This window comes from Periplaneta americana, chromosome 5, assembly GCF_040183065.1.
Source record: "Periplaneta americana isolate PAMFEO1 chromosome 5, P.americana_PAMFEO1_priV1, whole genome shotgun sequence".
In the NCBI taxonomy this organism is placed as follows: Eukaryota; Metazoa; Arthropoda; class Insecta; order Blattodea; family Blattidae; genus Periplaneta; species Periplaneta americana.
Genome location: NC_091121.1, coordinates 41,214,198 through 41,238,601, shown reverse-complemented (window position 1 = coordinate 41,238,601; position 24,404 = coordinate 41,214,198). Strand labels below are relative to the sequence as shown.

Below are 24,404 nucleotides of genomic sequence, written 5' to 3'. Positions count from 1 at the left end.
CCAGAAGGCCAGCAAAGCATTGCCTAGCAAATGAAAGGAAGCCAGCCTCCGAGAGGAGTTCAGATTTGGACAGCAAGCCAGTTAGTCTTGTGCAACAGTGAAGCCAGCTTCGAGACCGGAGTTCGACTTGAGTGTGTCCGCAGCTGTGTGAGCATCCAGGCCAGTGGACTGTCGCCGGAAGTCTGGAGTTCGAGTGCAGTGGACCACAGTTGGGGGACCTGAGTTCGAAGTTCAGTGGACTGTCTCTGAAAGTCTGGGGTTCGAGATACTGTGAACTTGAGTGACTGAGCTAGAAGAACTAGCCTAGGCAAACGAACTGTGAACTGAGAACTGACAACTCTGTTTTGTAAATAGTGCTTTATGAACATTAGTTAAGATTAACAGTTCATTGTTGTTCTCAATAATCCAAGTAAATTGTCACTGTCGTCTGTGGAGTGCAATAACGAGTACTGTGTTACTGTGTGGAGTGGAAATCCCATTGTTGACGGAAGTGTTTACATTCAATTATAGAAAGTAATTATTGTTGTTTTGAATAGAAGTTACATTCTTGTTTAAAATAAAGTTACAATATTTTCGACTTTGGAACTAAACTTATCTATCTTCAAAGAGGATTCGGAGGAGAGGTCTGAACTTGCTACAAAATGACAAAGTGACTTTAAGACAGTTCACAGTAGATGTATTTTCAATGTAAGACAATTTTTTCTTACACATTTTCATATAGAACACATTCCTTTTTCAAATTTGTAGCACTTTTCAGGAGTACAGACTGTAAATGTTCCAGATGTATGTCCATTCTTTTTTATATATGTATAGTCTTAGAAAAAAGTTTTGTCATACAGATACTGCATAAGTCCCAGAAAGGAGGCGGTGCACATGATCAGAGGATGAGTGACCTGGTTCACAAGAGAACGACTAGTTGAAATAATAAAATTAGTTTTGTTTCGTTGTATGTCTGATCATGTGCACTGCCTCCTTTCTGCAACTTATAAAGTATCTGTGCGACAAAACTTTTTTCTAAGGCTGGACAAGAACTCACTTGTTGCAATACCGGCATTTCAACCACGTTAAAGCTGATTTTTACTGCAAGTTGCACAATGGTTAGAAATGAAAGTGATGACAGTAACTGTATCGAAACTTGGTTCAATGTCCATTCACATGGGATCCGTTCATGATGACAGATGTTCTGCCATTCAGTTTGGCTGGATCTGCTTCTCCACTGCCACTCTTGTTGCTATTGCCTCGGTAACCATCAGGGTTCATGGACTGCCAGCGCCAGAAATCTTCACCTATAATAACATTTATCATTTACATTACTGTACTATTTGTCTCCAAATTATCAATAATTTACAAATCTAATAAATGCATTTTCTAGTACATCAGTGTAGGTCCACACCTATGGAGTAACGGTCAGCGTGTCTGGCCATGAAACCAGGTGGCCTGGGTTCGATTCCCAGTCGGGGCAAGTTACCTGGTTGAGGTTTTTTCCGGGGTTTTCCCTCAACCCAAGATAAGCAAATGCTGGGTAACTTTCGGTGCTGGACCCCGGACTCATTTCATCAGCATTATCACCTTCATCTTATTCAGATGCTAAATAACCTAAGCTGTTGATAAAGCGTCGTAAAATAACCTACTAAAATAAATAAAAAATACATCAGTGTATCATGGTACATCGTCACGGTTGGAAAATGTTATGTTTTATTTAACGACGCTTGCAACTGCAGAGGTTATATCAGCGTCGCCGAATGTGCCGGAATTTTGTCCCGCAGGAGTTCTTTTACATGCCAGTAAATCTACTGACTTGAGCCTGTCGCATTTAAGCACACTTAAATGCCATCGACCTGGCCCGGGATCGAACCAGCAACCTTGGGCATAGAAGGCCAGCGCTATACCAACTCGCCAACCAGATCAACCCACGGTTGGAGGGTGAAGGGTATGAATAAGAGGTTTTTTTTATTGCTATAGTGCACATACGTCACTTCACGTTCCAATCTTCCTAGAAACTAGTTACAGTAATTTTTCAAGCTACTAAATTCATGTAGATGTCTTTCAGACCTCAATGTTTCGTCTTAAGTTTTCGATTGGAAACATAATTATCAGTGGCATAGCATGAAATTTTGGGCAGGGGAAGCTAACTCAAGTTGTCTTTCATGTACATATGAAAAAACGTATTACAAAAATATAGTCTTAAAATAAATAGTAGTCAATGTCAAGTCAGCAGTCCGAAGATTGGTTGGAACCTCGTAAGTAACACCAAAAAGGCATGACCTCAAATGGTACGTAGTAAAATATGATTTCACGGTTTACACATATCTCTAACAAATAGACACGTATAACATTCGCTCACTCCCGGTCATACTTAGAGAAATCACAATATTAATGGTCAATAGATACAGTATTAGTATCATTACGTAAGTATGCGTCTGTATTTTGAGTATGTCCTTCATTGACAGCAAGGGAGTCGGTCATTTGTTTTCTAAATTACACTTTTGTTCTAAAGTCAGTCTTGATAATAGAGTTGTCCTAAAAAAATTCAAGTAAATTGGTGTCAGGAACTGTTATTTCACTCATTATTTATTATATCAGCCACAATGCACACCAACACTTCAACTGAACACAACTCACGAAAGGGATAACTCGGAAACTAAATTATTTTTAATGTAAAAGCTAGCTTCTTGCGAGCCTTGCGACCAGGGTAGTTCAGTTAGAAAGGGATGAAAAATCTGCACAAAAGAATGAGTGAAAGAAACCGGTCTGCTTGGAAGTTCGTGGGTGCAGGCTTCTTGTTTACTGCTGCATCACGAATCATCCTGAGCTGCCGCATCACAATATTTAACGCATAACTTAAATATAAACTCTATTAAAATTAATAAATAATTTTGTTCATAAACTGCAGATTTATTATGAAATTATTATTACGAGGGGGATCCAGGAAATAACGACCGTTTTGTTGTAATAGTTTAAAAAAAAAATATTTATTTGAAAAAACAAAGTCTGTTACATAACTGAAGCTTCCTTTACTTCTCTACATAATCACCACCTACATTTAAACATTTGTCGTATCTGTTCACTAGCTTTAGAATTCCCGTGTTATACTCCTCTGCCGCCAGTTCATTAAGCCAGGTGTTCACTGTCTTCTTCAACTCTTCATCACTTCCAAAACGCGTACCACCCAGAAAGTCTTTCAGCTTAGTGAAAAGGTGAAAATCGTTAGGAGCAAGGTCTGGACTATAGGGCAGATGATCAAAGATTTCCCAACCGAATTGATCCACCAATTCTCGAGTTGAAGCAGCAGTGTGCGGGCGGGCGTTGTCGTGAAGAAGCACAACTCCTCTCGAAAGCATTCCTTGCCTCTTGTTTTGGATGGCTCGCCGTAGTTTTCGTAAAGTCTCACAATAACGATTTGCATTGATCGTAGTGCCTTTTGGCATGAAATCTAGCAAAAGAACACCTTTGCGATCCCAAAAGACAGTAGCCATGACTTTTTGTGTTGAGAGAGTCTGTTTGAATTTTCTCGGTTTCTTGGGTGATGAGGGATGATGCCACTGACGTGATTGGCGCTTGGTCTCTGGGGTGTTGTGAGACACCCAGGTCTCATCACCAGTCACAATTTGATCAAGAAAGGCGTCTCCATCTGTGTGATATCGCATCAAGAATGTCAATGCTGAGGCCATTCTCTGAGTTTTGTGTTGGTCACTCAGTTGCTGTGGAACCCATCGTGCACAGATTTTGTGGTAGCCAAGATGATGCGACACAATTTCACCAAGCAAAGAACGAGAAATGTCAGGAAAGGCAATATGCAATTCGTCGAGTAATATGCGCCTGTCTTGCAAGATTCTGTCGTTCACTTTAGTCTTCAGGTCTTCTGTGATGAGTGATGGGCGTCCGGGTCGAGTTTCATCGTGGACATTTGTTCGCCCATTGTTGAACATTTCGCACCATTTTCTCACATTTCTTTCATTCATTATAGTATCACCATACACTTCTTTCAATTGCCGGTAAATTTCTGCAGGTTTCAAATGTCGGGCATTCAAAAATCGAATCACACTCCTCACCTCATAGTCGGCGGGATTATCAATCACATCGTTCATTTTGAAGTAACACAAAATGCACAATGGCGACTTGTTGCAACCAGTACTCACAACATTATGAGAACACATGTTAAGGAAGCCAGTTGACCTTCAAACAAGGAAGGGGAGTCAGCTGCGCGGCGGGTATGCGCGAACGGTCGTTATTTCCTGGATCCCCCTCGTAAAGTGGGAAGCTGAGCTTTTTAGTTTACATTGACGCTACGCCACTGATAATTATGTAGATAAGTGAAATTTATCTTGAAACAAATATTTTTGGAGACTAATGATGTATAATATTTCGTTTTGTAGTTTATCTTAAGAAATATAGAACAACATATTTAAAGCTCATTTTCAATAAATAATAATTTTGTGTTATTTTTAAAAGTAACATATAAGTTTTCAGTGAAAATAATTTTATCTCATGTCCATTATTCTCTGATAAAATTACTCATAATTAATACGAAAAAAAATAGAACAAATATAGATGAACAGAGAGACAATTGGGCAAAAGCCATTTTTTCTATTTATAATTTTATTTCTAGTCACACTGAGGAGGGAGGTACACCTCTTGCTATATAATTTTACATTTTAATATTTTTCCTCAGAATTTATAGGTTCTCTGGAAATAAAAATTGGAATACTTCATATAAACTATCCGTACATAACTAAGAAATTTTAAAGTTTTGAAAGCCTAATACTGTAGTTGTTTTTTTTTTTTAATTATGAAAATTTGTGGAGTATTTTGTTTCACTGGACGTTTATATGATAGATTACTTAAATATTTTAATTTTGATGTAAGCCCTACCTAATTATTGTTTTGAGCTACTTTTAAGAAATATATCTACGCTTTCTATTATGTTAGCGAATTTATGACATTCAACAACACTGCATGAATGTTTCTGTCTTGTATTAAGTATCGCTATTAATCCCTTGTGTTGTACTAATATATTGCAAAACTCTTTTGTACCGTATATATTTCAACTAGACTGCGACTATAATCAAGACTTTGTAATACTATTAAGATTTTTTTGACATGTTTCATATTCTAGTTGTGAATCGATGTATGAATACCATGGAATGTAAATAAATACAATACAGTAAAATCCCTAACATGTGAGTTAAAAAAAGTATTGTTTTCATCGTTTAAAATTGTATACTATTTTTTTTATTAATATAATTTTTTTTAAATATGAACTATATATTACATTAAAGAGTTTACTGCATGATGTTCATGTGGGAGAACTACATACGGATGCAAAATTTCATTAATATATCTTAAATACTTCTTCACTTATGTAAACCCTGTCTAGCCAAACAAAATGCTCTACAAATTTTCATAATTGAAAAATATATATATATATATATATATATATATATATATATATATATATATATATATATATATATATATATATATTTGGTTTTCAAAAGCATTTAAATTGCTTAGTGATAATATATAGATAGTTAGCCCTTGGGAATCAGTATTTTTTATCTTTGTTGTTGTGAAATGGGAACCAATCCAGCATTTGTCTTTTGAAATAACTAGATTTCTAGTTACTTATGATCGAAGAAACCACTAAAAACTATAATTCGATTGGCCTGCCCAGGGATTTGAACTCGGAACCTCCTGAAAGTGAATCTAGTGTCTTATCACCTCACTTGGCAAAAGCCATCTTCTCAGGATTGTGTGTGTATAAAACCTGTACTTCCATGATAATAATAGTACATTATGCAACGAGCCTATAATGGTAGTAATAAAGACGTGAGTATGTTTGTTTATGAAACGAGCACAAGCGAGTTTCATAATTTTCATACGAGCGTCTTACTTACCATTACAGGCAAGTTTCATACGACTTTTTATGCTCGACCATATTTCTAACTTGAAATTATTCATAAGTATTAATGTCATGGTTATGTAAGTGAGGAGCGGAACTGACCTTCTAAATTGTGATATGTGTGCAGACGCAAAAGTATTGATTTTTTCCGAGGAACGAATGTCATTGACCTTGATATAATCTAGAGAATAACATGAACATTAATCTTGATATAACCTGGAAATTAATTTAGAACTGAAAAACGAGATGACAAATTGAATTTAATTGAATATTATTTACAATTAACACTAATTATTATAGTAACAGAACATAACCTTCTGCGACAGTATTGGATTTCCAGCCTCCGTGACGTTTTGCTAGTTGTCTTTCGATTGCATATCCGAGAATAATCTATACTTGTGGTTTTATAATGCTACAATGGTTATTTCTCATTGGCTGAACAACTGAACTATAATGAATAGGTGTACTTTAATGAGGTGCATTAAAGGGCTACTACCAGGTGTATAATTACTACATTTCGGCATGGTCGAGCATAAAGAAATTGATTATCTCTAGCATTACCGGTACAGTATTCTTCTCTATATTTCATATATACGTATAGTCAGCATTCTGAAGGCAGATTGGAACCTCCTGACACCAATAAAGTATCATTCGTTAGGCAACTAGGTCAGAAGATAATGGGGTAGGGTGGCCAGTTTCTTTTCCCATCCATTACATACACTGCTGACAAGTAACATAGTTCACTAGTCAGACCTGAGATGTATGCAACAACTGTCCTTCCTCTGACGCATTTCGTCAAGTGAGATGTATTGCCTGATAATAAATGTATCAGCTAAAACCTCAATCAGAGATGGTATTTCATATAAGAACATAAAAAACGCCAGAGTTTTTTCATAAGTTAATGCCAATATAAGTTGTTACAACAAAATGATCAAAAGTATCTATTCCTTATTCTGACTTTCCATATGCCTACTGATTAATATTTAACATAATAGCTCTATTAATTATATTAATTATAATCTTGTACAATTTTATTTATAAAGTAGTTTACTATATTTACTTACAATAAAGCTCAAACCATTAATAAATTTGAAACTATTCAAATTAAGGCACTCGATATGAATGCATACTATGCGTGTTAATAGCCATCGACAAATCACAAGAATCAAACTAATGGCCGACAGGATACAAACACAGACCAATAAAATAGCAGGTAACATTAAATGTTAGAGAAGTGGAGCAATCAATATTAAAAACCATGCAATATTACCACGAACCTTTCAAAGCAATAGAATAAACCACAACAGCACACAAACACCAACAGTGGTGACATAGAAATAATCTAACTATTTAAGAGTAAGGTATACCAATGAAAAATTTATAGTAGGCTTGCATATACAAGCAAAGACTTTCATATTTCATCTATTACTAATATACAGTCTTAAATACTCGTATCCTAACAACTACTACAGTTATCATCAACTTCTAGTTTCAGGCCAGAATGTTTGTTGTAACTCACATCTAGGAACACTACACTATATACAAATGAATATAAATATGTAGCAATTGACTTCTTGCTCCAAAAATAACTAAATTGGAATTCTCTTCATTACTTTTTCTTCTCCTAATTTCAGACAAGTTGAAAATACGAGGCGCATCCAGAAAGTAAGTTTCCCTATTTAAAAAAAAAAAAGAACACACACTTTCAGGAAAACATTTATTGGCAACAGGTGCAGCAATGTTTCAGCTATTTTTCAACATAGCCACCATCAGACTTGAGACACTTGTCGTATCGTGGGATCAACTTTTGTATCCCTCTGTTGTAGAACTCTGCCGCCTGTGAATGGAACCAGCATGTGATAGACGTCTTCAGCTCTTCGTCGTTGCCAAAATGCTCACTGGAGGACAGGAATTTCTTGAGGTGCAAGAAAACGTGAAAATCGCTGGGAGCAAGATCAGGACTGTAGGGTGGATGATCAAACAACTCCCAGCCAAATTCCGTCACAACAGCTGCTGTGCGCCGAGCCGTATGTGGACGAGCATTGTCATGGAGAAGCACAACACCTGCAGTAAGCATTCCACGCCTCTTGTTTTGAATGGAACGTCGCAATTTTCGTAGTGTTTCACAGTAATGGTCAGCGTTCACTGTTTCACCTCTTAGAAGGAAGTCAATGAGCAGAATGCCCTTCCTGTCCCAGAACACCGTGCACATCACTTTCCGTACCGACAGCATCTGTTTGAATTTCGTCCTGACCGGAGATCCACTATGCCGCCAATGCATTGACTGCTGCTTGGTTTCCGGGGTGAAGTGCGAAATCCAAGTCTCATCGCCTGTGACGATCCTGTCGAAAAACTCGTCGCCGTCATCGTGATACCATTGCAGAAATGTCAGTGCTGCTCCTAAACATTGCATTTTGTGTTCGGGTGTCAGGTTTTTCGTCACCCACCTCGCACACACTTTTTTGAACAGTAGGTGCTTAGTGACAATCTCATGCAACAAGGATCGCGATATCTGCGGAAAATGGCTGCTCAGCTCCGTAATCGTGAAGTGACAGTTCTCCATGATGCACTGCACACCAGCTCAACACGATCATCATTGATGAGGGACAATCGCCCACAGCGCTCTTCATCATGGACACTTTGACGACCTTCGGAAAACTGCCTACACCAGCGACACACCATCTGCTTACTCATGATGTTCGGCCCATAGACCTGACAGAGCTACCGATGAATTTCAATTGGCACAATGCGGCGGCAGGAGAAGGAATAAGAGCTTCCATTTCGGACCACTGCTGCCACGCTACTGGCACCAGGCGGGACCTGTCCGGCTGGCATATGATTGATACGTCATAGATCTGTTACGCATGCGCAATTGACAAGGCTAATTAAGTTTACTTTCAACGGGAAAAAATCGGGAAACTTACTTTCTGGATGCGCCTCGTATAAAACTATGATAATTTCAGGATAATTTAACATCACAAAGGCCTACCATAAATAAGGACATTAATGCTGGAATGCAAGAAAACAAAGCAATGAATAGGAAATGAATCTTTGTAGTTTGTCACTGGGGCACTGAATTGCAGAGCACTGAATGACATTTAATGGACTGTAGTTATTGTTCAATTAGTCATTTAATTCTGTATTTCGAGCAAGCCAATATTGCCAACTACAGTCACTTACACAAATTCCACGAGAGAGGGCACCTTCATGAATGTCAAAATTAATGCAAAATGTTCACAAACTTAACTTTTAATAGCCTAAACCGACAAAACAAATCAATATTCTCATACGTTTCTATCAAATTAGATCTGGTTAATCCTGCAAAACAGTAGACTGTCTTGGAGTTATTATTTATCAGTTTCGCTACTAGATATGAGTATTATCTGTCCATATTTGGCCACCTATAGTGATAAGTGTTTTTTACATGGTATGAACATACAAGCCACACCCCCCACTCCTTTAGATGGCATTCTTATCATTCAGTATTTCCTTTGGTACTGTTAATGGTCTTTAACACTCCTGACACAAATCGGTATGCAGTTTACAAGATGCGTTGTCTAGTCCTTAAGACTAAGTTGTCTATTATTACATTTCAGAGTCTTGTGAATCAGGCTTAAAAACCATCCTAACGGACATCATATCCACTCAACTACACTCTTAAGTTATTTAATAAGCACGTAAATAACCTTATTTTTTTTTATGTAAATATACAATTTCTGTACACATGTATGATGGCAATATACTGTAATTAATTTTAACACTTATCCTTAAATGTCAATTTGTTTCCTAGCTAACAAAGAAATATAAGGAATCCAAGCTTTCTTTTTTTCTGAAAGTTGATATTTTATTTATGGAATACTAAACAAGCATTAATTTCTTAGAGCACCAAAATCAGATCTATAAGTTAGAGAACTTTTTAGCAAACTATTAACGTTAATGGACGTTCTTGCAACTCTACATCAGTACTTAGGGGTTAAAAGGACCAATAAATATTATCTTGCAATTCAGTAGTAGCTCATATAGACATAAACTACAGACACATTATGCGTGCATTGTAGTACAACACTGTAGAGCATGCTGTACATAAATTGTACCATTTCAAAATAACAGTGCCATCAAAAGTATAGCAGACATTGAAATGCATAGTCATCCGTTTTTCCAAGCATGCAAAAAACGTGCAAACATTTACGAGTGATTCATTCAACTTGCAATAAGAAATGAAGTGTTAATACATATCATTCAGGTTTCAAAGGAGGGAAATAATTTCATAAAGAAAAAATAAGAATTGGCAAATAACAAACAGCAGCATGCTGATGAAATGTGTGTTCTATTTGACGACTTGTCTTTTGATAGCTCAGAGCGCTGCCACACTTACGGAATCAGGGTAAGTAGTGACAAGTTAACGGCTCTGCCATTGCACAAAAAATGTATAGTTTCTTACAAGTCGGGCTAGAAACATTTGATGTTTCTGTGTTTACAATTTGGTGCAAATACCCAAGAACCTAGCACCACTGATGGTGGTGGTGGTGTCCAAATGGGAAGTGCAAAGCATTCCCATATTGAAACACGCAAAAACGTATTAACTCTAAATAGACTCTAATCTTAAACTAGTTTATCTTTTCTGCCCTCAAGGAAAATACTCTGAAAGCATTACTGATGATAAACATTAGTGTTGGTGTCGGTTGTGTTGCTGTTGATGATGATGACGACAACAACAAAGATGATATTTACTTATCTACTATAATTTAAACTTCACTTCAATCTCTATTTCTCTATTTGCCCATTGCAGCTTTATATGTCAATATTATACAAATATTTTTATTTGAAAGAAAGTCCAACAAAAGCAGTCTTGAGATATGGTATGAAGAAGTATATTCAACAGTCTAAAATTCAATTTGTAATATCCTTCTTACTCCTTCATCGTAATAATATTAGACTTTTACAATCATGTGCCATGCAAATTCTAGTTCCATTTTTAAGAAAAGTTTTAATTGTGTAGCATACTTTCTTAATAGTGTAACATATCTGAATCTGTAAATTCCCTTTCATTTTTTAGGAAACTTTTAATTTTATTGTATAACATATTTTCTTAAGGATATGTGCTACTTAGTTCTGATGAAACATTTCAATTTTTACCATTATTCGAATAACTGTAGGTGACCTAAATATTGATTCTTTTAAAGGACCATAAGCTAACAAGATTATCAGGTAGTTTACCTTTAAATGCAGTTTCCTGGATATGAATTTTTTTTTTTTTTTTACATTTTTCAATCTAGGAAGTCAGTTTTCTCAAAAACTACTTTTTTATTTATTCTTACATTTTTTTTTATTTATATGATATGTATAGGAGTAATTTATAATGCAATGACATTTTTACTGCACATTTTAAATATTGTATTTTTTATGTCACTGAAAAATATAGTCAATATAATTTTTATGCATGACCATAAGAAAAATATTTCAAAAAATTTTTCAACAATAAATGTTTTATTCTAAACCACAAATGATAATAAAAATCAAATACACAATTCCATTACTCAATTATTCATTTACAAGCCATGAAACTAGAAAAAATATTTATTCATTTATGTGTAATCTGATTTATTGGTAAGATATGAATTTTTTTATTTCAATTTTTTTTTCATGAACCAAATTTACAAACCAAAAAAAATCCGAAAATTTCAACATTATCTAATATTGTTATTTAGTCAATTGCCCGAACACAGGTTTAAACTTCATAAGTGACACCAATAAGGCATCACTCATGAGGCAACTAAGCCAGGAGATATTGGAGTAAGGAGGCAAGTTCCTTTCCCCCCTCCATTCTATTCATCGCTGACTAGCTACATATTACACTAATCAGACTTCAGATGCATACAAACAATTTTTCTTTCTCTGACACATATTTTCAAGTGAGATGTACTGCCTGATAATATATGTATATATCATATATATCAGCCATAACCTCAATCAGAGATAATATTAATGAAAGGAATTAGTGATTAAAATTTCATTGAAATTAAATAGAAATTGTGGAAGTTTTAAAACTCAGTAGCGCAATTGTACTATCACTCAATCGTACTATCAGGGACTGGAATGCTTTACCTGCAGACTTACTAAAGGCTTTACCAATAACCAAAAATGTATTTAAAAATAGGCTTAAGGACTTTACTAATAGACGGTAGTATATTATAGGCCTACACACTACTTAAAGGGTGTAATTGATATCTTGTTATTTGAAGTATTCTATCAGTGAGGAAGTGTGTTGTGTCAGTGAAGTCTATTGTGTAAGTGAAGTGTGTTGGTGTCAGTGAAGTGGCTGTGCAAAATATTTGAACAGTGAATTGGTTAGAAGTGTTAGTGAAATCAGGTAGAATCAGTGCAGTGAGTGAGTTGACAGCGAAGTAAGTGTAGTTCCGAAAGGTACTTTTGCAGGTATGAACCTGTCACACTCGTGGGTCTTAGTTCGAACTTAGGGTTAAGATACAAATTAGATTTACTTTAAATGTTATTTTAAGTGACCATGCTTCATTTAATTTAGGATGCTCCTTGTTATTATTATTTTATTATTATTATTATTATTATTATTATTATTATTATTATTATTATTATTAATTACTGTTTTTTATTAGCTGTGTTTATTATTAATTGTCATTATTGAGTGTAATTAGTTACCACTGCCACCGGGTATACACCCATTTGCGGTGTGAATAAATAAATACATACATACATACATACATATCCTTGAGTGTAAGTAACTGAGAATGATCCTAAAATGTTCTTCTTCTAATATACAACTAAAATACAATGAAGCAATGATGTCGAAGTCTTAAATTTGGTCATAGAGTGTGTCAGGTAATTACCAACAAATACTTAATACAAAACATAAAATTTGGTTGTGAAATAAGCAATTTTCCTTCAGCAACATTGCTTCAGTTAGTGCTCCAACAACCCACTACAGCGTGCTGTGCTAAGTCAGATCCTCCACCATGCCACTGTAGCATTCCATAGCACTTACACATCTGTTCCAAAGTGTACTTTGCTTTCCAGCCTAGTTCACGCTCTGCTAGAGACGTGTTGGCATACATGGAGACAATGTCCCCGGTGCGGCGAGCCTGTATCTCAAAAGGCACCATGGTCTTTGTTACTGCCTCGAAAGTTCGGAGCAGTTGGAGGACTGACACGCCTTCCCCTGTCCCCAGGTTGTACGTCTGCAATGAAAACACTTACACATGGTCTTTACGTCATACTTGGGCTGCCAGTCCAGCTCAGAGAGGGCTCGCCCTGCATCGCAAACCAGACTGTCAACATCTCCGACTCGTCTGGGACCCAGTGCGTAGGGAATGGACTCACACGACACCTCTTCGAACACTCGGATGAGTTCCAATACTGACAGTCCCGTTCCCAAACCGAGATTATATACCTATGTGAACACAAGTGACAGTTGAGTTTCGATGTATTGAATTCAATAAATTTCAATGCGATTCACTCCCAGACTTATGCAGGGGTGGAGAAAAACTGGCAGACAGACACTCTGCTATTGACAACTTTGGCGAAAATCAAGACACTCTTCTATTTACATCAATATTTTAATATTGCGTATTTTTCACAAAATAAAAGATTGAAATGTTAGATGATATTGCAACACTATAAATACACTCAGATGATGTCTGTTCAACAAGGAGTTTTCAGCTCAGCTGCTTCTGGCTTATGGAGCTGAGGAAGCGGGTTCAATTCCATATGCCGTTAATTAGTCATTTTAAACAGACACAAATGAAATTGCAGACATTTCAAGATTATTGAAATAATAATTATGATTTGGTTTAACTTAAAACTGAATTTTAAATTTTTTGCATTCACATCAGCTTTTCTGAAATAAAATCATTTGTATTCAGCAAATCACATGAGACCTAAATATGTTATCATCATCATCATTAAACTAAGACAAATACAAATGTACGGTAATACATTTTATGTCAGTTCAGAATATTCTCTAATTTATATAATATATAAACTGTTACCTGAAAATTAAAAAAAATAATAATAAATAAACATACACGAATAAAATTACAAATGTTTGAGATAATTCTGAAGACATTTCAGGATTACTGCAATAATCTGATTTGGTTCAACTTGAAACTCAATTTTAAATTTGTGCATTCACATTGGCTTCTTCTGAAATAAGATGAATAAAATGATTTGTATGTGATGACGAATCAAAAGAGACCTAAAATTGTTAGTTATTTGATATTATTATTATTATTATTATTATTATTATTATTATTATTATTATTATTATTATTACTATTATTATTAAATTAAGAGAAGTGTAATACATTTTATCCAAGTTTATATACTTTAATTTTATATAATACGTAAACCATTAATTGATAATTTTAAAGAAGATGGATTATTATACTCCTAGAAATAACATCAATAACAGAATATATAAAGTGTTTTCACATCCTCAATTCTAATTTAATTATATTTTCTTTTTATAAAATTATGCGAAATTTGAAATATATGTAAATACAAGTATCTTTATTTTCTCTAAAACCCATATGGTGTGGAGTGTCCTCCAACTTTTTTTCACTCTGTATATAGCATAAATACACGTCAAAAAAATGACTTTCATACTCCATCGGCAAGTCTATCGTGCTATCAAAAAGGAGTGCGTTATATGGCAGTAAAAATTTTTAATAGCCTCCCTATCGATATAAAAAATGAAACTCAAAACATAAAATTATTTAGGGACAAATTAAAGAAGTACCTAATTTCTCACGCCTTCTATTCTGTAGGCGAATTCATGACATTCAATGACACTTCATGAAATTGATACTAAAACTTTGTGTTGTACTAGTAGACTGTATTGTAAATCTCGTCTATATATACGAGGTCTGTCTAAAAAGTATCCGACCTTAAATTTTCCCGCGCAAAGTAGTGATTCTAAGGCGGCACCACTGTGCACGGTGGAAGGAGGAACCGTAATGCGCATGCTTGAATTTTTTCACCGCATTCGCTTGTGCCAATCACTGGCTGGTGGTCGCCAAGTAAGGTGCTGTTCTAAGTGTTTGTCGGATTTAGTTTTCTCACAAGATGACTGAATGAATTGAGCAAAGATACTGCATCAAATTTTGTCAAAAGCTCGGTGATTCTCAAAGTCAAACAATTAGTAAGATTCAGCAGGTGTTTGGGGAAGATGCGATGGGTGTAACACAAATTAAGGAGTGGTTCAACCGATTCAAAGATGGCCGCACATCAGCGGAGAGTGAGCAGTGTTGTGGCAGGCCCCAAACTGCTCGAAGTGCAGCTGTTGTTGAGAGGGTGCGAAATTTGGTGATGGCAGATCGTCATTTGACCGTGCGGGAGATTGCCGAAGAGGTTGGAGTGAGTAAAGATTCTGCACATGCAATTTTGCGTGATGATTTGAACATGAACCGAGTGGCTGCGAAATTCGTTGTTGTCCCCGGAACAAAAAGACCTCCGTCGTGACGTTGCAAAGGACCTTCTGGACACTGCCAACGCTGATCCTGGGTTTCTGAACACCGTGATAACTGGAGATGAGTCATGGGTGTATGGGCACGACCCAGAAACAAAAAGACAGTCGTCGCAATGGAAGCATCCCGAGTCTCCAAGGCCGAAGAAAGCGTGGCAGGTGCGAAGCAAAATCAAGGTGATGCTGACTGTTTTCTTTGATGTCCGTGGAATTGTGCATCACGAATACGCAACGGAAGGACAAACTGTGACAAAGGAGTACTATCACGATGTTCTCCTGCGACTCCGTGATGCAGTTCGGCGCAAAAGACCAGACATGTGGACGGCGAACAACTGGCACTTGCATCACGACAACGCCCCCGCACATTCATCCCAATTGATCCACACTTTCTTGGCCAAACATGGAATTACAACCGTTCGCCAACCTCCCTACTCTCCAGACCTGGCTCCTTGCGACTTCTGGTTGTTTCCAAAATTGAAGACACCACTGAAAGGATCCCGTTTTGAGAGCAGAGAAGAGATAATGCGGAACGCGACGACGGAGCTGAACACCATTCCAAAAGAAGACTTCCAGAGGTGTTTCTGGCAGTGGAAGGATCGGTGGGCTAAGTGTGTGCAAGCATAAGGGGCCTACTTTGAAGGGGATTAGGGTCCCAACCCCGTCAGGTATTTGAAATATTTTTTCTGGCTAAAGGTCGGATACTTTTTAGACAGGCCTCGTATTTCATCTAGACTGTGACTATAAATTAAGATTTTATAATAGTATTATAGAATTTTAGAGAAACGACGAGAAGTCAATCTAGAAACGCACATAGCTTTCGTTGACTTCGATAAAGCTTTTGATTGTGTAGAACGATCCATATTATGGAAAATAATGTATAATAAAGGTTACCCTCCACATTTGATAGAAATAATAAAATGCCTCTACACAGATACAAAGATAATAATAAACACAGGAACATCGAAAACAGAAGAAATAAGAATAAATCAAGGACTCAGACAAGGTTGTAGCCTATCACCTAGTCTCTTCAACATATATCTAGATGACTTAATTAAAAAATGGAAAATGGAGGTGAATCCAGGTATAAAGATTAGTAAAGATACATTTTTAAATATTCTAATGTTTGCCGATGATGTAACATTAATACAAGACAGTGAAGAAAAATTGCAATATGCCATTCACAAACTACACCTACTAGGAAAAGAAGACTATAATTTGAGCATATCAACTCATAAAACTAAAGTAATGGCCCACAGTGGTAAATTTCCAATTCGTACAAAAATAATAGTTGATAATAAGCCCATAGAACAAGTATCTCATTTTGATTATTTAGGTTGTAACATAACTTATGATGTAGATAGAGATATTAACAACAAAATAAGCAAATTTCAGTGGATATGCGGAACAATAAATAGAACACTAAAAAATAAAACTAGAAAAGAAACAAAACTAAAGTTCTATAAAACTATGGCAGTACCTGTGTTGACATATGGAAGCGAATCATGGATAATTAAAGAACGAGATAAAAGTAAATTACAGGCTGCAGAGATGAGGTTTCTTCGCAGAGTAAAGGGATGTACAAGAAGGGATCTGATAAGAAATGAGGATATCCGTAAAGAATTAAATATATACAACATAAACGATAAAGTTGAAGATTATAAAGGAAAGTGGAAAGAACACCTGTCTCGAATGGATAATGAAAGAATTCCAGCACTGATACAACAATACCAACCTAAAGGCAAAAGAGATGTCGGACGTCCTAGGAAGAGGTGGAACTGAATAAAATGTGAAGACGGAACAGGCACTAAGCCTAAACCATGAAGTGAAGATGATGATGATGATAATAGTATTAAGTTTTTTGACTTGTTCCATATTCTAGCTGTAAGCATGTATGAATACCATGGAATGTTAATAAATACAATACAATACAATACAATAAGAGTTTTCAGAAAGGAAGGGTTACAGTTATCGAAAATCCTTAATAAAGGAAGTTTAAATTATATAACAAGAAAGAAGTGAACATGAACTAGGTACTTCTCCACATATTTTGCAAATTTATTGACGCATTTATCCCAATGATTGATCAGTTTACTAATACTGGTATTGAAGGAGTTCTTTGTTTCTTGTCTACCATTGCATTGTTATTGAACTTAGCACTGCAGAAAGCAGCTTTTCTATTTTTAATTTTATGAAGAAACGCAAATCGCATAAAATATAATATAATAAGAATGTATGTATCACTTTCATAAGACTCATTTTTTATCTGTATTTCAGCAATTTCAAAAGTATCCTGACGTTTAAATAACCCTTCATTATAAAAATCTAAACATGTTCATCTGTTAGCAAAAGTGTTTTGTAACAACAACAATGTGCGATAGCAAGTATTTCATAATTAACACCAAAAGAAAATGGCAACACAAGACCGACTGTACTATATCAATGTAACTAAAATACTAATTAGTATCTATGTGTGACTGTGGTCTTAATAATTTCTGTCAAATAATTATTAGAATAATAAAAGTTCAATGTGACACATGAATTCAAGTGGTTATACTGGTGACAGACTACAGTACTAATCGCGATTAGCACTTATCGCAATCAGGCCTGATTGTGATAACCGAAAATGTGGTGACACACTAGGTCACACTTGGTCCCGTCTGGTCAACAGCTGAATTACCATAGAGGAAATAATTTTCTCTATATACATACGTATATTTGTTTCCCCCTGGACAACACCTAAAGTTCATACTTTCTTTTGATGTTTGTTCATTGTTTTTTTTTTCTTTTTTTGTTGTTTCTTGCAGCGTGATATGGGAATTTATTTGTTAAAATATTTTTATATGCTTTACAATGTAAACTGATACAATTTATATCATTACTATTTATATTATTTTCAAAAGAGATTTTATAACCTATAAAATGTATATCATCATGCCAAAATTTATATTATTTTGTAATAAAACATACTTTTAAAATCAACCCTAACCTCAACGATAGTGTCGTAATGGAGACTGAAATTCAAAATCTGAAAAAGAAACTAGTTCCAGTTTGTAATCCATTATTTATTGAAATGAAACATCTTTTAGCAGAGTTCTATTGCTCTCACTCACTCACTCTCACTCACCCTCTCTCTCTCTCTCTCTCTCTCTCTCTCTCTCTCTCTATATATATATATATATATATATATATATATATATATATATATATATATATATATATAGTATATATGAATAATTCTTCTGTCATTTGTTAATATATTTCTTTTTACTTTTTTCACATCTGCATTAAATTTCTCCACTACTTCTAATAGGAGCCAAATTAATTTTCTAGCCATTCATTTTCGTTTCTATTTCATATAATACAATGAAAGGGGTAACAAAATTCCACAGCAGAAGCTGTCACGACTTCCTAAATAATATAAATCAAGGTGATTCGAAACCAAAGATTACTAAAATGTTACTTTCGTCCACTGGGCCGTGCCTCAGCGCGATTATCTTGTTCTGGATTTATTTTTAATAGCCTCCTGATCGCGATCGGGATGGTGACACACTACAAACCCGATCACGATTAGGTCGATAATCGCGATTAATGTCTGTAGTCTGTCACCAGTATTACTTTCTTTTTCATGTTTCATTGCACCTAAATGTTGTTAACATTTACTGAGACAATATTAGCTTTTGATGTGTGTGAGAAATATTAGACAGCAAAAGAGTCAATGGCTTTATTGCCAAGAACTCAGCATTAGTTAACAACAATGTATCACAAAAGGAATTTTACCACCATCTACGGGAAATTCCACCTCAAATATGAGTTAGATTTTATTTTAAGCTGTAACATACCTTCAAACGCAGATGTTCTGATTTCAGCTTATTAAGAGCGGCCACGTGTCCTGAAGCCAGATCCATGACATGAATATAGTCACGTACACCTGAGAAATCAACAAGGTACTGCTGACACCCTTGAGAGCACACAAATACAATATAAACATTCGCCTCTAATTAATAGGAGAAAAAAATTATAGCGGCAAATGTTTTTGTGGAACCAGGAGCGAGAACTTACAAAGTTATTAGCAAAAAAGGAAAGTTCTGAACTGAAGTAAAGCAGGTACTTCACTAATAAGTCCATTTTGATGGTTGCCACATTTGTAAGACATTATATACATTTCTAGGTAAACTGGAATTATTACAATCTTTGACAGAAATCTCATAGAACAAATCAGTAATTTGATATGATATGATATGATATGATATGATATGATATGATATGATATGATATGATATGATATGATATATGATATGGTATTTATTTGTCAATCAACTTTACAATTCACAGTTATGGTGGACCTTCACATTTCTGTTTTTTGATCCACCATCCCTTTAATACATATAACTCTTTTCTATTAATGTATTCTTTGCCGAGAATTTCTTGAGTACTTTCTACTGTTCAGTTAAGACTGAATTGCTATATGTCCTTCCCCCTCTATCCTCTTCTATTCTCTCCCTCCTACCTAGACTGTCTCCCTTCCATTTCTCGCTCACCTATTAAATATTGCATATTCCTTCCTTAATAATTTGCGTTATTTATTTATTTTCTTCTCTACCCTCAAATCCTACCTATTCTTAATCATTGTTTTCCAGCTATTTTCTCCTACATTACTTGCTGACTTTTCCGTTTACTCTATTTTACAACATTTACATCACTTTTTTTTTCTATCCTCTGTTTATTTACATATTTATCTCTTTCTTTTCGCTTCACTCCTAAATTTCCTATTTTATTACCTCTTTCCATATATTTATTTCTATAACACTCCTACGGTTGTAGTACCCCTGATACTACTCCCAACCCATAACATTGAAAAATTGAAATATCTAATTCACTTAATTACACTTGCAATTTCTCTCTCATTCCACTTCACATTTTTGTATTCATTGTTTGATAGTCTATCTTATTCCACTCTTACCCTATCTTCTTACACTTAACACTTTCTTCTCTGTTCCTTTTCCTACACTTTTGCCACCCCTAACTTTCTTGCACTCACTTTTTAGCACTCTTCTTCTTCGCTAATAACCTCTCCAAAGCCCTATCTATTCTGTCCTCACAATCACTAATATCTGGTAGTCGCTTCATTCCTTCACTTGTTTTTCACATGTCTTCTCTTGCATTTCCTCCAGTAGTCTTGTCTATGCTCCTGACCTCAGACACTTCCAGCTGTTTCCCTAGATCAGTAATTTAATTTGCTTCTGTTTCAATATGTGCCTCCCTACAATTCTGTGCTATTCTTCTCTATCTTCTGCCACTATTCTCCATCTTTTTACACCCAAAACTCTGATACCATTGCAAACATTTCTGGCGATTCCAACAATGATGACAAAGCCATGTTTAGTGAATTTTTTTTATGTGAAGCAATTTGCTAATGCAAAGTCACTGAGTGGAATAAAGAGGAGAAATAAGTCCATACAAGTAGAAATGTTCCAACATTTCTCTTATCAACAATACTGTCATTCAGAAACGTTGATAAAATTGTAGAATTTGGCTTCCCTCTACTCCTTTAGAAAGAGTTTTGTCAGAATGAAAAAAAAAAAAAAATAATAATAATAAATAATGGACATCAGAGGTACTGGTAACACATTTTGAAGGCATTGTTAATTACTGAAGTTAATTTCAAGTACAGTGTCCTTGACTTTTTCAATTTCTTGAAGGAGAATAGGAGACGTGTTATGGAAATTAATTCACCAAAAACATATACCCAATAAGTAGGCTGTAATTTTGTGTTTTGCGTTATGAGTATATAAATATATCTTAAACAGTTAATGCCCACATTGTGTTCACATTATTTTAAAATAATTAAAGAATTAAATTTCTATTTGTAGTCCTGAATGTTGTACGACTGAGAGAGGAAATTTTCTGCACAGCTGCAGTAAGTGTCCTGTTTTGATTTTCTGAAATTCTGGTCACATTAACTATAGTCAATAACCAATAACTTATTAATTATGTTTTATTTACACGTGAAGATCATTTCATTTCTGTATAGTTAGCAAATTTCAGTTACTGTTCTTTGAAATATCTTTGTAAAAATAGTTATCAAAATGACAGCACTTGGAATGTCAAGAAAGTTAAGGTATGGTGGTCACAAAAGAAATCTTTGTTGTTAAGCACTTCGACTCTAACCAGGCTGTGAAAATTACTGTTCTGGCCTGCGATCTAGCTTGTTTCTTTCCCAACACATTTCTATAACTGTATTCAACCACCAAGTAACTTTAGAGCAAGGCATAACCCACTTAGTTTTCTGTTAAATAATGGAGACCCATACAAAGTTCAAATTTAAAATATAAATGTATCTATCTATTTTTTATGGCAGCTTTTAATTGTTTGGTTTAATTTCTGTAAAATTGTTGTAAAGCGTGCCATTCTTATGTACGAAGAACGACTGATATATATATATATATATATATATATATATATATATATATATATATATATACTGGGTGTTCAGTTCAAAGTGTGTCATGACTCGCTGTATGCCGTCACGTGGCTAGTCGATGAGCCTAGTGAATTCAATCTTCCTACACTTCCGCAGAGATGTATTACTTATCTGCCAGAGAAGTTGCCTAGCAAGTACGGCATTCATTCAGAAGAGTACTTACCGATATGTATGGTAACGCTGGTAATGGCAGGAATGTGAAATGTTTCGAAACATGTACTGAGGGGAGTTTTTTCTTACTGTTGGGATATGGGGAGAGGGTTAAGACGATTACTTACGTATTTGTTGACATTAACTTCGACAGTCAACATGGACACGGAGTATTTGATTTGTATTGTGGAATTTTGCCGTACGCAACTGATGATAACAAATACCCTGCGTACGACTTGGCCGCGCAAAACACAGTTCGAAAGAGGTTATGGTAGCATACAGACTGTACAGATCGCCATCTCTTGCTACGACGTTCAAGTTATACCGTACACGTTCTCAAGTTCAGATTGAACGCCTTGATTAATAGGCAACTTCTCTGACACAAAAGCTGGAACTCGCTTCAAATCGCTGACTCATCAACAGTGACGTCATGACACACTTTGAAATGAACACCCAGTATATTTTACTGCTTACCTGTTCCATCCACGGTGTCATAATCACCACCGAAAATAGTAAGACTGGGTCGGTTGCCTATAGCAACCTGTGCCATGTAGGGCATCAGGTTTGTGAATGCCTTGGTGGGGTCCTCACCAATGAGTCCAGATGGATGAGCTCCCACAGGATTGAAATATCGCAGAGAAATGATGTTCCAATTCTGGAAAATGAGTGGTACAGTAAAGGGTTACAAAATGTTGTGGAATAATAATAATAATAATAATAATAATACTTAATAATAATCATAATAATAATAATAATAATAATAATAATATGTTGTTGTTGTTTTCTAATGCCAGGTGTTTGACAATAAAGTCATTTGATCTCTTGCACTCCAATATTTTTCAAACATATTATCATGGCCAGCCACTGAAGCACAGATTTTGAGGTGTTCCGAATCCATTTCTTGGTTTGAGTTGCACAATGGGCACTTAGGGGACTGATATATTCCAATTCTATGCAGGTGTTTGGCCAAACAATCATGGCCTGTTGCCAATCTAAATGCAGCTACAGACGATTTTCGTGGTAAATCGGGAATTAACTGTGGATTTTGATGCAAAGATTTCCATTTTTTCCCTTGAGATTGTGTTATCAAATTTTGTTTGTTGAAGTCTAAGTATGTAGATTTAATAAATCTCTTCACAGAGTAATACGTAGATTTAGTAACAGGTCTGTAAGTAGCAGTGCTGCCCTTCTTTGCTAAAGCATCCGCATTCTCGTTTCCCAGGATTCCACAATGGGATGGTATCCATTGGAATACAATTCTTTTATTGAGTGTTATTAGTTGAGAGAGCATTTGATTTATTTCTGCTATTTGAGATGAAGGTGTGTGTCTAGAGACTATTGATAGAATAGCTGCTTTGGAGTCTGACAATATAACTGCATTTTTAAATTTATTAATGTGGCAGAGAAGATTCCTGAGACTTTCACTTATTGCAGTGATTTCTCCATCAAAACTTGTTGTTCCATAGCCAAGAGATCTATAAAGTGAGAAGAGACAGCACGTAACACCTGCACCTGCACCTTGTTCCCTGGAGATCAAGGATCCATTGGTGTATAAATGAAGCCAGTTTTGTGGAGGATACCTAATATTAATTGTCTCTAAAGACAATTGTTTCAGTATTTCAGTGTTTACTTCTGATTTCAGTATTTATTCTGTTAAATTTAGATTATATTCAATATTTAATAGAGTTAAAGGGTTTGGTTTAATTTGTAAGTTTTCTTTTAAATTCGGGATATTGATTTCATGGATATGAAACTTTTTTGAATTTTCAATCTACAAAGAGGACTGTATGAATGCCAGTTGTTACCTGGTAATCTGATAAGTTTTTCATATTGAATCAGTGCTTTTTCTTCTATTGTCATTTTGATGCTGTTAATATTAGTGAGGAATCTCATAGAATCTATTGGCGTTGTTTTGATTCCACCAGTAATGAGTCTGAGAGCTTGGTTTTGAACATATTCTATGTCGTTTATGAAAGGTGAAGTAATTAAAATTTCTCCGCAGTATGTCAGCACTGGCTGTATAAACATTTTGTATGTAGTGTTCAAAGTATTCCTAGAGCATCCCCATTTCTTTCCTGCTAGTCTTTTTAGAAGGGAGAATCTTTTACGAGCTTTTTCAGAAATGTATTTCAAATGGTTGCTCCATGTTAACTTACTATGGAAAATAACTCCAAGATATTTGGATTCATAAGTCCTAGGAAGGTGTTGGCCATTGTATTGGATATTGAATTCTCTCGTTTAATATGTTACTTAATTTAAATTGCATCCAAATAATTAAAATGCGATCATTTTGGTCCAGAGACACTCATTTGGTGCAATGACAATTCCTTTAACATGTTTCTTAATTTTTATTACATGCAACCATAGTTTAATGA

General features: G+C 35.3%; 1 protein-coding gene across 2 annotated transcripts in view; it reads right to left on the bottom strand.

The window, feature by feature from the left end:
• Positions 1–654: 654 nt before the first annotated feature.
• LOC138699535 (UDP-glucose 4-epimerase-like) overlaps positions 655–24,404 on the bottom strand; it is a 32,819-nt gene continuing 9,069 nt past the window's right edge. The window contains exons 5-8 of one of the 2 annotated variants that reach the window (XM_069825503.1): positions 22,504–22,684; positions 19,238–19,326; positions 13,133–13,325; positions 655–1,286 (exon numbers count right to left, since the gene is read on the bottom strand). In XM_069825503.1, the coding sequence (XP_069681604.1) occupies positions 1,141–1,286; positions 13,133–13,325; positions 19,238–19,326; positions 22,504–22,684 (609 nt within the window). In that variant the 3' untranslated portion in view covers positions 655–1,140. The other variant, XM_069825502.1, reaches the window with a different exon arrangement.